Below are 16,006 nucleotides of genomic sequence, written 5' to 3' on the forward strand. Positions count from 1 at the left end.
TGTTTCCCTTTCTTTCCTCGTTGTGCCCTGTTTCCTCCCTCCCCCTTTAACCTAAAAAATAGCTTTACCTCCGCCTTAGCTCTCTCTACTCTAAATCATACAGTGCTTCCTCTCTCCTGTCTCTGATTCACCGTTATACCCCTCACTCTTCGTTCTTCTCGGTGGTTCAAAAAACGGAAAGTTTCTCACATTTTTCAGTAGCAGTTTCTCTCCTCTCTCCCCTCTCTCTCTCTCACTCTCCCTTGACATTTGAAAGCAGTTCCGTTTCTATCGAGTAAAGATTACGCCTTTTGTTTTATGGGAGAGCGAGAATGAACAAAATCTAAGATACACATAAGCTACTTCGCTCGAAGATAAGGAGAAAATTACTTGACGAGTACACTCCATTCACTCTCGATCGCACCAGTTTGACGGCCGACAATTTCTCTCAACATGCAGCGGGCGAAATCTCCGACTGTTGGCAGCGCGAGTGAGAGAGATTGCATCAGATTCGTTCTTCTCGACGACAGAGAGTAAAGAAACTCACGGCCATCCTCTCCGACGGGTACGTCGATGACCTTTCCTTCGTATCCAATACCTTCAACACACGATACGATAGCAGCCTGACCGACATCGAAAGCACGAGCGGATGAGCGGACGTTTCGAGCAACGAGAGAGAGACTAACCGTTCCAGATCCGAAGACTTCGAGGAGAGTTCCGTCTTCCTTCGCCTTCAGCACATCTTTCACTGTGACGAGTATCAGCAGCGAGTTAGCGTCAAGTCGTTTCGTATTGAGCTAGAATAACGATTTACTGGTGAGATTTCGTTCAGAAACGGTAACATTATCAGGAAGTCCCACGAGCTTGTTCTTTCCGCTGGCGTGATCCCGAGCGAGAGCCAAGATAGAATCGCGAGTGACACCGGGAAGGATGACAGAGTCGGACCCGAGAGGAGGGGTAACGAGTTCGGTAGCTGAAAAACGAAAGCGCGACATCAGCGAAAGAATCTTTATCGACGAGAGGAGAAGAACGTACTACCATCTTCCTTCTTGAAGACGAGGAACAAGTTCATCGTTCCAGCTTCAGTGAGAGTATGTTCAGAACCGAGTAGCCAAAGAATCTGTTGGAAACCTTGAGCGGCGGCTTCCATTTGAGGCACGACACCACCTTTTGACCACAAGCGAATTATGTGAGCTTTAGATACGTACATTCGGCGGACGCAACGGAATGCTCACCTGCGTAGTTGGCTCCGAGTTTGTAAGATCCAGTTCCGCCGGGAGCAGCTGAAGACGAAGCGAGAACAGTCAGCAAGAGCAATACGCAAAGCAACGAGGAGCTGAAGTCACCTCGGACGTATTTGGTCGTGGCGAGAAGCTTGACGGGCTTGTATCCAGTCTGATCCGCGAGCAGTGCTTTGATCAGTTCTTATTCGCGACGGAGTTGGCAGAGCGATATCGGAAGCTTACAGAGTAATAAGGACCGACGGGAGATGCGCTACAAAGTCAAATGAGGGTCAGATCTCGGGTTGCAGCTCGAACAAGGTCCTTCAAACTCACATGACGAAAAGGAGAACATCGGTCGACGCGCCAACTCCGAGTCCTGCTTGAGTACCGATCATCGTCGGTCGAATGTATAGTGACGTTCCGGGGTCGGTAGGGATCCATTTCGAGTCAATCTCGACGAGCTTCTTGATGAGAACTTCGAGGTTTTCTCCAGAGAAATCCTGATGATCGCAGAGCGGCAAACTCGGTCAGTCCAGCCCGAGCGGGATAACGAGACTGTCGTAATACTTACAGGGAAAGCGAGACGACGAGCACTGTTGACCATTCGTTCCATGTTCTACGTTTCCCAAGCAAGAAAAGTAAAATCAGACGAAGTCGCGATTCTCGGCGAGAGAAGCAGTCTCACCTTGTCGGGACGGAATAGACGAGCGACACCATCTTTCGATTTGTAAGCCTTCATACCTTCGAACAAAGTAGGAGCGTAATGAAGGACGGTCGAGGAAGGGTCGAGGTGCAGAGGTCCGTAAGGTTGAATTTTAGGAGTTCCCCATCCCGTTTCCGAATTCCAAGGGATTGTGAGCACTATAAGCCAATAACTGTCAGTCTCGGTAAGGCAGCTTTCAGGTGTGAGCTGGAGAGCCTTGAGAACTGACTGTGATCCGTGAAAGTTCGACCGAAAGTGAGTTTTGAAGTGGGAGGGATTTCTTTTGGGTTTTGGGTCATTTCGATCTCGAGCAAAGCGGGCTGTTACAAGAGTAAGATCAGCAGTCAGTGAATGAGCTTGCGAGAGCTCCGTTCTCGAAAGAGTCGGCGAGCCGAAAAGTGGAGATTTGCTCTTCGTAGCTCTCTCGAGCTTCACTTGACGTAGAGCGGGGCTTTCGTAGCGGGGCTTTCGTAGTCACGCTCACTCCCTCTCGGCAAGTCGAGCGCACCAAGAGAGCTCGAAAGAGACGAAGAGAGATGAGAGAAAAGGAATCACTCACATCGATATCTGCGGTTCGGATGACCTCCCCAGTCATGAAGTCAATATTCCCTTGTAGTCCAGCGCCAGCGGCAGGCGCTTTGGCAGCGGTTGAAGCGGCATTCGAGCGGGGAGAAGAAATGTGGAATGATCGAGTGACAGCGGGAGCGACGAATCGACCGGCAGCTTGGGCAGCGGGGCGGGCGCGTAGAGCGCGTAGAGGCGCGGTGGATAGGCGGACCATGATGCTTGTGGAGGTGGGAGAGGAAAGAGATCGCCAACTCGAGCGAATCTCTCTTTTGACTCTGCTTCGCTCACTCGTCGACTCAACGCCATGCTTGACTTGCTCGTTCGACTACGATACACCCACTGTAACGTCTGGAGGCGTCGCTATTCGCTCGGCAACAATCGCATCGCTTGTTCATCTGCCTCATCAACTTCGCTTCTTCCTTCGCTTTCAAGCGTCTCGAGCTCGTACGAGGTCGCCCTTGGCGCTGGAGGGTACTTGAGATAAGGTGGTGGACATGTGGAAGGAAGTCGCGGACTGCAGCGATATCATCATACCAGCTCTGCACTGATCCCTCGTCCGCTCAGATTCTGCAGCCTCTTCTGGCTTTCGCCCGACAACCCCGTTGCCGCTCATTGCACGACCATCTCTCAGCTCCGAGGTATCAGTCGCTTCTGTCTCTCGTCTCGGCTCACCACAGAGTCAATCTCCGTCCGATTTCTTTTCTCGTCGCAAGGTTCGGCAGATGTTCAAGTATGATCCGCGGCTTCTCCTAATACTTCATCCCTCGTTCTGACCTCTGTTCGAGCTCGTTGGTGAGGAGACGACGCTGCGGGTCCTGTAAGCGACTTAAGCCCGCGCCGAGATGCTTGGAAGATTCGACGCAATCGCGAAATTCCTTGTCTTTTCTTGACGAAGGCGGTCCTCTCACTCTGCACAGCGTTCGAGGTACTGACAGGCATGAGCATGGCGGGCTCAGAGCGCAAAGGCGAGACAGAGCTCGAAATGTGGTCACTGGCAGCTTCTCAAAAAAGTGCAAATCTGAATCGATTGCACGCCTACGACGACCACGACGATGCTCGATTGCAATACTGTACTGTACTGCATGTTCTTGGAAGTACAGTAAGGAGGAGCTGAAAGTTGAGTGAATTTGGCTTTGACCCGCCTCAGTCCAAAAGGAGTAACTTCGGCAGGACTCAGGAGAATTTTTTTGACGGGTTGTTTTTCCTCTCTCCTCTTCTCTTTACCCCATCTTTCGTCTTTCCGCCTCACGTTACTCCCGTACAACCTCTCAACACTCACTTACAACAGCAATGGCCGTCGTAAGCTTTCAAACCTATCTCCCGATCCATCGAACCCAAAAAATTCTCGGATGACCGAGCTATCCCAATCGACTTGAATGATACTTGGCGGGACAACCGGGATGGATGTTTGGGATCCTATGGTAGTCACTGGACAGTTAGAGCGTTCGGGTCATTGAGCAAAGGGAGGGAATCGTCGAGAAGATCTCGGATCGATCTTAGTTCGGAAAGGTCTGATTCGACGTTTGGAGATGGCTCAACGCTGGCGGATAACGTAACTACACCAAATCCTATCGCTGTACATAGCTGACGACGTTGTTCTCTGTGAAAACAGTCGAAATCCACCACCGTCCCTCTTCTCGCCTTGACTTTCGTCTTCGCCGTCGTCGGACTCGGACTTTCTGCAGCTCTCCTCGCCAAGAGTACCTTCAACACTCACACGAGCAGAGCAGTAATTATTCAGGGTGTGTTTGCCGAAAGTTGGACGGTGTTCTTCTCCCTCATCTTCCTCATCACCTCCTTCGTCCTCCCCCGAAACTCGTTCTTCTCCGCCGGAGTTGTCGGAATCATGATGTTCCTCTCCTTCCTTCAACTCATCGTCGCCGCCGGATCCTGCACCTCCCTTTACAAGGACGAGGGAGCTCTCTACAACTCTGGCGTTCACCGCGCCTGGCTCGGAATTGCCTTCATCAGGTAAGTCTTCACTCTGCGTTTTCCAACGAGATTTCGTACTGATACTCTCTACCCAACTCAGCGCTTTCATGGCTCTCTTCACCACTGTCGCTGCTTTCCTCAACTACATCGCGTCGAAGGCTGTCACCGCTCAACCCAAGAAGGAGGAGGAAGTCCACTTCTAAACGATCAAAACCTCTCTCTTCTATCGTCACCTCCATCTCCCGTTACCCGCATTCGATATTTCTTTTCCCCTCTGTCGACGTCAGCTCAACGACGACAAGACCTTTTTCAACCCTAATATTACATTTCTTTCGCTGTAAATCGTTTTCTCATCTCTTCTGGTCCTCGGTACATCTACACCATCGCTCTCCCCCCATCCGTCATCTACATACAAAGATTTGTTCGCATTCCCCCCCTCCGACCCCTTCCTTCCTTCCTGTCGGAAAGCAGAAGTTGGAAAAGTTGTTCGTCCTTTTTGCAAATCGAAGATTCATTCTAGAGGTTCCCTACCATACATCTTTCCTTGTCTGGCGCGCATCAGAGCATAGTCCCTGACGAGCTACTGGCGGGTCGAGCACGATTGGCGTCTTCCTCCGCAACGAGCTCGCCCCAAAGACACGAGATGAAGTCCTTCGAGAGTCAGCGAAACTTCATCCTGACAGAGCCCACCGAGCAAGCGTCGAGTACAGTACGAAGCGATATGGAGAACGTGAGCCACGAGAGCTTGAAGACTTCGCTTCGCGCCAACGTCCCGCTCGGTTTGCTCCGACATGTCTGACTCGCTTGGAGAGACTGAGATGTCGGTCCAGAAATACGGGATGCGACTCTTCTCCTCTCCTCTCGGAGCGACACGGAGAGGGATTCTCACCAGATCGAGATGTCAAAAAAAACATCAGAAGAGCAAACAAAAGGAGTCGTGCAAAAGCAAAGGAACATAAGGAAAAGTGCACAAAAAGTTTGAGTGACAGTAGGCCTCGGCTACCTTCCGCTGGCTAATACCATGACTCGCTCTCGTCCTCTTCTTCCTCTCCTTCTTCCCCTTCTTCTTTTTTCTCTGAATAACCATACTCCCACTCTTTCTTCCGCCGTAGTCCGTAAACGCCACAGAGCTCCTCTTCATCACCCGAGCCGGCCCCAACTTCGGCTAGATACCATACGAGATCCTGGGTAGCGAAATCTTCCTCCAGATTGATCTCGATGAGTTCGATGCCGACTAGATTGTGCTGTTCGAGAAGAGAAAGGGCGTGCTCCAAGGGCCTTTTCCCTCCTCTGAAGTAAAGGTTCGCCACGGCTCGATTGTAGTACTCGACGAGTTGGAAGCGGAAGACTCGCTCGAGTTCTGGGAGATTACTTTCGAAGAGCAGACCGGTTGCTTGCGCTCGATTCTGCAGTTCGACGAGGTGCCGAATGACGTCCGAGATGGTATAACCTGAAGATAGCTCCCAAACTCTCATCACTAGATCGTCGAGGTTTTCAAGGAGGGGAAGAGCCCTGGGTTCAACGTCTGGCTCGTCGTCCGTGCAGTCAAACTCCTCCTCTGCTTCCTCCATATCAATTTCTTCGCCTCGCTTAACGCCAAGGCACGTAAGAGTGAGGTTGTAGAGGTTCGGAATTCGTTCGAGTCCTCCGAGGAGTTCGCGGAGATCCGGGATTTGCTGATAGTAAGCGAGGCTGAGAGAGGCGAGGTTTGAGAGAGTCAGGAGATGGGTTTGGAAAGGTGGAGATAAGAAGGAGGAATCGAGGTGAAGGTGACGGAGATTCGAAAAACGAGGGAGAAGGTGATCAATCGATTTGCCGAACAGACCGTCTTCTCCAACTTTGAGCTGAAGGGAAACGAGTCTGTGGTCGAGAACGGCGAAGAGTGGAAGGATTCTGTCGTCCGAGTAAATGGTGACATCGACGAAGGGGATTGAAGCCGAAGGGAAGAATTGAACAAGTCTCGACGGAGGTCCTGAGAGGCAGTGAGATCGGATAGCGACTTGGAGGACTTGAGAAGCGACGTTGTAACCGCCTCGGCCACGCGCATCCTCCTCCTTCTGAATTCGGGATACTTCCACAAGGCGAAGAGACGGAATTCGACTCAGACAATCGACATCGGAGGCGTCGAGCTGGACCGTGAAGCGACAGGTTCGAAGGAATGGTACCAAGTGTGAGAGTTCAGGTTTGATCCGCAACCATGGGAGGCTACTGCTGCCGGGCGTGTCGAATTGCATCTCGATCAGGTTCGGGAGATGCTGCAAAAGCTCTTCGTCGTCCTCCAAGCTTCTGAAGCCTGATGGGCGCCATACGAGTCGTTGTACTTGTTGACCTGTGCGTGGTCGAGTACGAAGCGTGGGCATGAGTCGACCGAATTTCTCCGGCGTTGTGAGGGTGATAGTTCGATAGATCGCTCGTTCTTGCGAGGGTAAGAGGCCTTTGGATATCGGACGGGTCGTCAATCTCGAGAATGGAGCTGCGAGCTCGAAGATGAAGTTGAGGAGTTCGACAGGCAAGCGAGAGAGGTAATCGATTCGTGTCTGTAACGCCGTCGAGAAGTGAGGTCAGCTCTACAGGTCTGAATACGCTTTACTGTAGAGGATATACTGACCCTTGCAGACGTCGTTAAACCTCCCACATGTCCAGATTCTTCTCCTGTGATCCCTTGATCAAGCTAAGAGATGAAGACGAAGAATGAGGTCAGAATGAGCAAGCGTAGCAGGAGGGTAGCTTCTGAGCTGAGAGGGGCCTACCAAAAAGTCCATCAAACGATCCTTCATTGCTTCAAAGGTGTTACTCTGTTCGGGAGATGTGGACGTTGGTTGAGGGAAAAGTTGAATGACAAGTCGCCAGCGATTCAAGGGTTGTTGGGTCGACGGGCTGCTGGGTGTGGTGAAAGAGCTTGTGAGCGAATAGATGTAGTTTGAAGGGTTGTTCGAGGAGGCGGTGAAGGGTCCGAGTGCAACTCCGAGAAAGAAATCCCGGAAACTTTCTCCGCTTTCCTCGTTGTCTCCGCCCTGCGGCCGTTCGTCAAACTAGGACACGAGCAGAGCGTACTCTCCAGCTGTCTGTTCAAGCGCCACCGACCTTGATGTGACGTTCCTCAACCACTTCCCCTTTCGCTCTGTAGGCTCGCCTCTCCGGCCTAGGAAGCTGCGGGCGCTGCAGCGAGATCTCATACTCAATTCTATCACTGACCAGAGCTGATGAAGTTGGAGATCGCCCCATCCCGCCACCGCTCCTCTTCTCGCCTTGACTTTCGTTTTCGCTGTCGTCGGACTCGGACTCTCTTCAGCTCTCCTCGCCAAGAGTACCTTCAACACTCACACGAGCAGAGCAGTAATTATTCAGGGCGTGTCTGATGAGTACTTGACGAAGAAGTCCGGTGACAACCGAAGAAGATGAAGTGAGATGTTCTTGCCGTGTTCACAAGCTGAGCTGCACTCTGAGCTGCCCTGCCTCACGGCTAGATTGCGAGCAGCTTGCAAGACACCTTCCGATACAACTTTTGCGTGATGAAGGGTCAAGACATTCGTCTCGCTGGAGAATCGAACGGGTCAACGAGATCCGCGAAATCGAGAAAGACTGGCGAGTGCGAAAGAAGAGTCGAGCCTAGAGGGTTGCTCTTTCGTGAAGTTGACCCTTCACCAGTCGCACCTGGCGTCTCCTTTCGAGACACTCTTCACAGAGCGAGTGCAAGGAGAGTCGACCGCAGGAGACGAAGGAATAGAAATTTGGACGGGTAGTTTACAGTGAGACGGACTCTCAGATGCAACGTTCCCAGTCACTACTCGCACCTATGTGCTAGATGCATCGCCGATGAGGTCTGTGCTAGCGAAAACTCGGGACGAAAGGATACCAACGGCGTCGAAAGGTTGTCGAAACGACGGCCAGAGGGATGACTCCAACGATGGCTTAGTCCAGCGGTACGACACGGTATGGGCTCGGTGACATCGTGCCTTCGCCGAATGGCGCTCGTGCTGTCTCAAAAAGCAACGACTTGAGCTTGTTTCCGACCTCACGGCGCACAGAAGAATGCATCGACGGGATCCTTGAGCTGAGCTTGATGTCGGCTACAAGAGGCGTGCAGAAGAGCTCACAGCAGACTCGGGAGTCGTGCAGGGGAAGAGAACAGCAAGGACAGAAGAATGCGAGAATGAAAGGGAACCGAGCTGGCGGCGGATCGCGCAACATTTTCGGACTGCCCGCATCGTCGACCTCCTTACGGCGAGATCGAAGGTAATCATACTGTGCTGTAGGAACGAGAAAGTTCCAGCACAATCTCGAAAGAACGCAATCGACACGTGTCGAGAATTCAAAGTCCCTGATTCAGAAGTCGAACGAGACGTCTCACTCAACCCTATTCAACCATGTCGACAACCGCATTTATCTGTGCTGAACCCGAAGGAGATGCTCTCGAACCCAGTCTCCAACCTCTTCTCGATCAAGGTGAGTTCTCCTCCCCTCCTCCTCGCTCATCTCCCCCACGCACCTCTGACCTCCCGTTTGTTCCGACGCGGCACACAGAGAGCTTGAAATGGATCTTTGTTGGTGGTAAAGGTGAGCAACTATTCCCCTTACGTAGGGAGAGGAGAGAGACGTTGATCTTGAATCGAAACAACAGGTGGAGTTGGAAAGACGACTACCTCGTGTTCCCTTGCTATACAGCTCGCGAAAGTGCGAGAATCAGTACTACTCATGTAAGCATCAATCGCTTACTCGCCTCGAAGTCTCGAATCTGACGCGTGATTCGCCTTGCTTCAGCTCGACTGATCCGGCTCACAATCTATCGGATGCGTTCTCACAAAAGTTTGGAAAGGAAGCTACGAAAGTGAATGGATTCACAAACTTGTCGGCGATGGAAATTGACCCGAGTGCTTCGATGCAAGATATGGTAGAAGCGGGTACGCAGATCAGAGTCTTCAAGTCTCCTATCTTCAGCTGACCTGAAGTTTTAATCTTCTTGCACAGGAGAAGAAGCTGGAGGAATGAATGGAATCATGCAGGATCTCGCGTTTGCGATTCCAGGTATCGACGAAGCGATGGGTTTCGCAGAAGTTATGAAGTTCGTCCCTTTCTCTCTCTCTCGTCCCTTGTGATCCAGTTCCAACGTCAATGCGCGTAGACACGTCAAGTCCATGCAATTCTCGGTCATCGTCTTCGACACGGCTCCTACCGGACACACTCTCCGATTCTTATCGTTCCCTTCCGTCCTCGAAAAAGCTCTCTCGAAACTCAGTGGTCTCTCGGGTCGATTCGGACCCATGTTGAATCAGATTGGATCGATGATGGGAGGTGGGATCAATACGGGAGAGATGTTGGGTAAATTGGAGGATATGCGAGCTGTTGTAACGGAAGTGAACGCTCAGTTCAAGAATCCCGTACGTCCTTCTCTCAATGATCGCTTCCACACGACTTTGGAGCTGACGAGCGGAACGAACGTCAGGATCTTACAACTTTCGTTCCCGTCATGAGTGAGTTCTCGTTTTCCGATTCTCACTCAACGACCTTAGCTGACACATTATCCTCTGTCGGTAGTTTCTGAATTCCTTTCGCTATACGAGACCGAACGATTGATCCAAGAACTCACAACATACCAAATCGATGTACACGCAATCGTCGTGAATCAACTTCTTTACCCTGAGAATGGTCAGTCTCTCCATCTCTGACCCTCTTCCGCCGAGTGAAGCTCAACGGCGTCCTCGTATGGTTCTTTAGACTCTCAATGCAAGCACTGCAAAGTTCGATGGAATCAACAACAGAAATACCTCAAAGAGGCTTACGAATTATACGGAGAGGTAAGTCACTCAGACGCGCCGTCACTTCGTCTCTCGCGGTGACTGAACTTTGATTGACGTCTGGTATTCGACCGGCAGGACTTCCACATCGTCAAGATGCCTCTACTCAGTGAAGAAGTTCGAGGAACGGAATCCCTTAAAAAGTAAGTCACTTCAACGTCTCACCCGGTTCTTCGAGAGAGTCTTGATTGACATTGGGTACGTTGATAATGTGACTGTACAGGTTCAGTGAGTTGCTTGTGGTACCGTACAAGGCGGGTCAGAAAGTGTTGTAGATGTTTCTTTCCGCGAATCGTTAATATTAATCTTTCTCAATCATCCTTGAATGTTCGTGCGCCCTGAGGCTCCGGCCGTCTCCGCGACCCTCTCGACGTTCTCAGAGGTCGAAAGAGTGACAATTCAGCTGTTGCGAGCGGACGAGTCTTCGAACCAATTTCCTCTCTCTCCTCTTCTCTCCCCCACTTTTCGCTTTCAATCGATCATGTCCGACTCTGCCGCGGAAGAACGCAAAGCGAAAGCCGCCGAACGACAAGCCCGACTACTCGCGAAATCCCAAGCACGTCTAGAAAAGATCACTGGAGCCGCAAAGGGAGAAGGTCGAATCATCTCAGATTGTCAGTCCCCTCCCTCACTTGAGCGCTCTACGTTGGAGCTGACGCTAGTATGGTCGTCTACAGCTGCAGTAGGAATCGCCCCTTCACCGAAACAGACGACTGCCGCTGCTTCTCCTCGTGCACCAACTTCTCTCGCCGATATCAACAACCAAGATGATCCAGCCGAGATCGATCTCGCAGCTCTACACGGTGCGAAAGGGCTACAACAACAATTCGCTGCGTTGAGTGGAGGAGCTGGAGGAGCAGGAGGAGAGATGCCAGAAGGAGGAGATTTATTCTCGCAAATGATGGCTCAGATGGCAGCAGGAGGAGGACCGAATGGAGCAGCAGGAGGACAGAACCCATTCGCTGGCTTGGCAGGATTAGCGGGAGGAGCTGACGGATCAAACCCTTTCGCAAACTCGACCGCTGGAGGAGGACAACCTCCCGTCTCTCCCTTCGCTCCTCCTCCACCAAAGACCTTCCTCGACAAGCTGTTCCCTCTCCTTCACTTACTCGCGATGGTCGGATTGGCGGTTTACGCGGTAGTGTGGTGGGAACCGAGTAAGAGGTTTGGATTGTACGGAGCGAGCGAAACTCAAGGAATCGATTGGGCTGCGTGGGGTGCGTTGGCCTCGAGGAGACCGAAAGATGCTGGAGTCGTGGGGCAGGTCGTCGGAATGCAGTTGGCGGAAATCGTGAGTTCTTTGCTCTCTGGACAGTTTTGGTATTTCTGTTCTGACGCTTATCTCGCTCGTTCCAGCCTCTGTTGTGGATGTTCATCAGTATCGAACTCGTATTACAAACTTCTCGTATCTTCCTCTTGAGGGTGAGTTGGTCTTTTGGGATATCAGCAAGAAGCCCTGCTCACTCGTTTTCTCTCTTTTCCAGAACCGACCCTCCGCCCCCGGTATGCTCTCCTCGATCCTCCCTCTCCTCTCCCAGTTCTCTCCCCAACTAGGTCTCGTCCTCCAAACCGGAACTCGTTACCTCGCCCTCTTCTCCACCTGCCTGAACGATCTCGCCGTACTCGTGTTTTGTATCGGAATCGTGATTCTCATCGGACACTATAAGACGGGTGCACCAGGGGGGACAACGGTACAGATTGTAAAGGAGGCGACGAATAGCATACTCGAGAAAGCGAAGGGAGATTTGTAGGGCAGCGAAAATGAAAATTAGATTTTTTGCTCGTTTGTAACATCATCGCTCGGTTGTTGGTCTCGGCTATGTCGATGGTCCCACAGATCTCAACGACAGAAGAGCTGTGAGAAAGCGCGGCTTTTTTGAAAAGATTTGCAACTCCTTATCGTACCGGATTTTCATTTCAGTTCCTGCCGCTCCGATCCGCTTTTACTTCTATCCCTCTATCAACTTCGACCCTCAGCGCTCCTTCACGATACTTCACACTCATTACGCCCACGACATCCGATCAAGGTAGAACAGACGCGCGGGAGAGAGGCAGGAAATGTCGTCGGCACAGATTCGATTGACTGAACCTCAAGTCTTCCTCGTTGGATCCCTAGAATACGAACGAGCCAGGGCAAGACAACGTAGGGCGGCTGCGAGAGCGAATCGAGCAGGAGCAGGAGGAGGAGGAGGAGGAGGAGGAGCGGGAGAAACTCCACCACAATCTCCAGGACCATCCTCCCGTCGAACCTCACCCGAACGAGAACGCGAACGATCACGAGGGAGGAGTGGATTCAGTATCAGTGCGAGCAGGGCGGGAAGTCGTTCGAGACCTGGATCGAGGAATCAGAGTCCCGCGAGGTTAGCGAATTTGGGTTCTCGGTTGGATCAAATCGCGGCGGGGAATCAATCAGAGTTCGTACCCCCAAACAGTCGAGGAAGGAGTGCGAGTAGAACGAGGGCACCTTCACAACCGAGAGGGCCGGTGCACGATGAAAACTTGCACGTAGGGAGGAGTGGAAGTTTGGTCAGAGATTCGGAACCTCAAGACGGTACTATGACTCCGACGAATGGTTCTCCCGCTGGCGAACTAGCCGAAACGAACTCTCCACTCGACGAACCACCCCCGGCGTTATTGAGAGGACTATTGACCGTCACCCTCAGCAAACCGACGAGAGTGAAGGAAATTCTGGTCAGGTTGAAAGGGACGGCGAAAACCGATTGGCCTGAAGGTACGTTGAACTCACTAATCAGTCGAGCGCTGTTGCTGACTGCTGCTCTGCAGGAATCGGACCAAGACGCCTCGATGTCGTTGAAGAAAACCTTTTGATCAACTTTACCCACACCTTCTTCTCCGCCTCTCAGTCGACCACGGCACGTCGAGCCGCCTCTGTCGATCCCAGTATGAGTACGAGTAACGGTCGAGATGAATCCAGAGGTCGAGCCCCCAGTCGTCGAGCTGCGAGTGTCGTTCCCGGTCGAGATTCGAGTCAAGGGCGGTCCTATCCTCACAACAGTCTCTTCCCGAATGGACTCGGCAACCCTCCTCCCGTTCACCCGACTTCAGGATTGTCTCAATCTCCTCACGTCCTTTCGAGAATCTCGTCGAACGAAAGCCTCGAGAGTTCGGTCCCTCCAGTTCAACCAGGAGAAGCCGCTCCAGCTTACGAATCGATATCTTCCGCACCTCCTTCACCTCTTCACCTCCCTCAGACGATCGAAGAAGTCCCGACTCCGACAACGAGCGAAGATCTCAACTTGTCCCCTCCAGTTACTCGATCGAATCCTTCTGCATCTTCTTCGTATCAACGACTTCGTTCTCCTACTCCCTCTCGATCTCCACTCGGTCTATCGCCTTCATTTTTACCTACCAGCTCGAATGGAATGCCTCGACTCGCTCGCAGCTCAACTCGCGCAAGCCAAGATTCCTCAAACTCGACGAATTCTTCTCACACGACTCCTTCAATCGACGTTCATGGAGGAGACCAATCAAGTTCGTCAATCATATCGAGCTCCTCCGCCTCGGAAAACGATCGAGGACGAACTCTTGGCGCCCGAAACGAATCTGATGAACCAGGAGATCTTACCGTCGTCCAAAATAACATCGCCCGAAGATCTCGATCCAGCCTACGCTCCTCAAGTCGAGCATCTCCATCCCCCTCTCGAACGGTCTCGCTAAACGCTTCGACCGGGCCTCGCCTACCAAGCGCGCTCAAATCGAAAGGTGCGACGAATCGATCCGGTTCTCACGCTCGATTCTCGCTTGGAGGTATCACCGACGCGCTTAGAGGGAAGAGTAGTAGTCGCACTCGAGCACCGATCGTCGACGACCAACAACGATCAACGTCAATTTCTCGACGAGATCCATCTCCGGACGTTTCGAGGTCGTTATCGAACGGTCGACCAGCTTCGATCAAAGGAGGAGGAGGAGGTCGGAGTCAGTCTCGAGGGAGGAAAACTGCGCTCAAAGTCCTTCGAGAAGCGCTCACGACAGGCCACGCTCATTTACACGAAACGGAATCTCACGACGGAAACTTCGACGACGATCACGATCTCCCATCCGAGAACACGGGAGACGGATGGAAAGAATTCAAAGCGGGTACCTACGTTTACCCGATCTCGATCCCCGTTCCTGGGACTTTACCCCCGAGTCTCAACTGCGAATTCGGGTCGGTATCGTATCACCTCAAAGCGACAGTCGTGAGAGCTGGAGCGTTGACGACGAATTTGACGGCGAACTCGGAGGTGATACTCGTGGCGATGCCGGGGGATGACGATACGGAAGAGTCGGAGAGTATCGTCGTCGAAAGGTTTTGGGAAACTCAGATGAAGTATCATGTTGCGTTGAGCGGAAAGGTGAGTCTGTCGCGCTCTCTTCATTCTCCACACGGAAGTGTCACGACTGACTTGTTGCCTTGTAGAGCTTTCCGATCGGTGGTCAAATCCCTCTCACGATTCGATTGAGCCCGCTCGCGAAAGTCAAAGTGTTCAGGATCTCAGCTCAACTCGAGCAGAAAACGAGCTACTACGCGTCAGGTGAGTCGCTAGCCAATGATACTGCCGTACAGCCGATACGAGCTCACTCTTTGTTGATCTGGACAGTCAACTCTGGTCGCAAATTGACTCGACACGAAACTCCTCGAAAAGTCATGTTGATTCGAGTCGACAACAAAGACATCGAAGAACCCATGCTGCCGATCTTAGACGAAGATCAGAATGCACTCCTGGATCATCCATTGAAGAAATGGTTCATCAACGCTACTTCTTCCGATGGTGAGCTTTCTCTTGCGTCTCTATCGCTCGATCTCTTTTGAACTGAGTTTCCACTTCTTGTAGATACAACTCCATCTTTACTCGACCCGAACGGACCTTGGCACCTCGAACATGCCCTTCAACTTCCGGACTGTTCTTCGAAGATCAACTTCTCGACTCATCACGAAAAAGCGAATATGGCGATTAATCATGTATTGAAGATCATGATTCGGGTAGAGAGGGGAGACGACGAATTCTTGGACGCGAAGGGAAAGCGAAAAGTAAGCCTCTCCTTTCAGCCCTGTTGCTCGAAGCAAGAGCTGACCCTCCTTTCCGATAGCGATGGGATATCGTCGTGGAGACCCCGGTACACCTCCTCTCGTGCCGATGCGCTCAAAATCTTCTACCTGCCTATACGGCCTCGACCGCGACGCTTTCGACCGGCGGAGGCGCGAATCTCGGTCCTTCGACTTCCAATTCCTCCTCAATCATCAGTCGCGCACTTCGGACAGCGACAGGCAGCAGTAGCTCCTCTCCCTCACCTCACGATTACACTTGCGGAGGAGGAGCCGCCGCTCATCTCGCTGCATCTCAATCCGCGAGTTCACGAGCTGGAGGAATTGGAGCAACCGCGATTCATCGTCCCTCCTCGTCGAATCACCATTCGACTCCAGTCGCGAGTCTCGAACAGAACTTGTTATTCGCGAGATTGATCTCGGGGGAAACCAGTTCGAATGGAGAAACTCCTCCGAGCTATCAAGAGGTCTCTCCAGGTTCATCGAACTTGGTCGTTTCGAATGGAGGAGGGGAACGAAGTCTCTCGAGAGTGAGGGGGAGATCGACCAGTGTCGTCGTCGTGGAGGATGAGGAGGAGGAAGATGATGGTAGAGGAAGAACGAGAGCTAGAGCTTAGAAAGAGGGGATAAAAGGGATTGTTGGATCGTTTTCGGTTTGTTCGCATCTTAGGGATTCTTTTAGGGGTTGTTCACATGCATTTTTTCTTGGCGTATTCATTCCGTTCATTCATCAGTTGTTCACTTGCAAAAACTTGACTTC

At 51.9% G+C, this 16,006-nt stretch overlaps 6 protein-coding genes across 6 annotated transcripts; 4 read left to right on the forward strand and 2 right to left on the reverse strand.

The window, feature by feature from the left end:
- Positions 1-365: 365 nt before the first annotated feature.
- JCM6883_006607 (uncharacterized protein) lies at positions 366-2,686 on the reverse strand (the record flags this gene model as incomplete). Its single annotated transcript, XM_076629628.1, has 13 exons — positions 366-454; positions 527-602; positions 666-727; positions 794-952; positions 1,015-1,146; positions 1,215-1,262; positions 1,326-1,374; positions 1,446-1,473; positions 1,536-1,702; positions 1,774-1,818; positions 1,888-2,063; positions 2,135-2,225; positions 2,465-2,686. 13 exons carry the CDS (start codon positions 2,684-2,686, stop codon positions 366-368), a joined length of 1,344 nt encoding a protein of 447 aa, XP_076490255.1.
- A 1,076-nt stretch (positions 2,687-3,762) lies between these two features.
- Positions 3,763-4,607, forward strand: JCM6883_006608 (uncharacterized protein; the record flags this gene model as incomplete). Its single annotated transcript, XM_076629629.1, has 3 exons — positions 3,763-3,771; positions 4,085-4,443; positions 4,505-4,607. The coding sequence occupies 3 exons, from the start codon at positions 3,763-3,765 to the stop codon at positions 4,605-4,607; spliced, it is 471 nt and encodes a 156-aa protein (XP_076490256.1).
- An 810-nt stretch (positions 4,608-5,417) lies between these two features.
- Positions 5,418-7,181, reverse strand: JCM6883_006609 (uncharacterized protein; the record flags this gene model as incomplete). The annotated part of the gene is made up of 3 exons (XM_076629630.1): positions 5,418-6,941; positions 7,013-7,075; positions 7,155-7,181. The coding sequence occupies 3 exons, from the start codon at positions 7,179-7,181 to the stop codon at positions 5,418-5,420; spliced, it is 1,614 nt and encodes a 537-aa protein (XP_076490257.1).
- A 1,590-nt stretch (positions 7,182-8,771) lies between these two features.
- Positions 8,772-10,474, forward strand: GET3 (guanine nucleotide exchange factor GET3; the record flags this gene model as incomplete). The annotated part of the gene is made up of 11 exons (XM_076629631.1): positions 8,772-8,850; positions 8,929-8,961; positions 9,026-9,101; positions 9,166-9,305; positions 9,373-9,466; positions 9,527-9,782; positions 9,848-9,875; positions 9,940-10,050; positions 10,120-10,199; positions 10,278-10,342; positions 10,423-10,474. The coding sequence occupies 11 exons, from the start codon at positions 8,772-8,774 to the stop codon at positions 10,472-10,474; spliced, it is 1,014 nt and encodes a 337-aa protein (XP_076490258.1).
- Positions 10,475-10,680: 206 nt separating this feature from the next.
- Positions 10,681-11,950, forward strand: JCM6883_006611 (uncharacterized protein; the record flags this gene model as incomplete). The annotated part of the gene is made up of 4 exons (XM_076629632.1): positions 10,681-10,813; positions 10,877-11,490; positions 11,556-11,621; positions 11,684-11,950. 4 exons carry the CDS (start codon positions 10,681-10,683, stop codon positions 11,948-11,950), a joined length of 1,080 nt encoding a protein of 359 aa, XP_076490259.1.
- A 307-nt stretch (positions 11,951-12,257) lies between these two features.
- JCM6883_006612 (uncharacterized protein) lies at positions 12,258-15,863 on the forward strand (the record flags this gene model as incomplete). Its single annotated transcript, XM_076629633.1, has 6 exons — positions 12,258-12,930; positions 12,984-14,554; positions 14,620-14,734; positions 14,801-14,971; positions 15,035-15,231; positions 15,291-15,863. 6 exons carry the CDS (start codon positions 12,258-12,260, stop codon positions 15,861-15,863), a joined length of 3,300 nt encoding a protein of 1,099 aa, XP_076490260.1.
- Positions 15,864-16,006: the final 143 nt, after the last annotated feature.

This window comes from Sporobolomyces salmoneus (assembly GCF_050403485.1).
Source record: "Sporobolomyces salmoneus JCM6883 DNA, S_salmoneus_JCM6883_v1_ctg6, whole genome shotgun sequence".
Classification (NCBI taxonomy): domain Eukaryota; kingdom Fungi; phylum Basidiomycota; class Microbotryomycetes; order Sporidiobolales; family Sporidiobolaceae; genus Sporobolomyces; species Sporobolomyces salmoneus.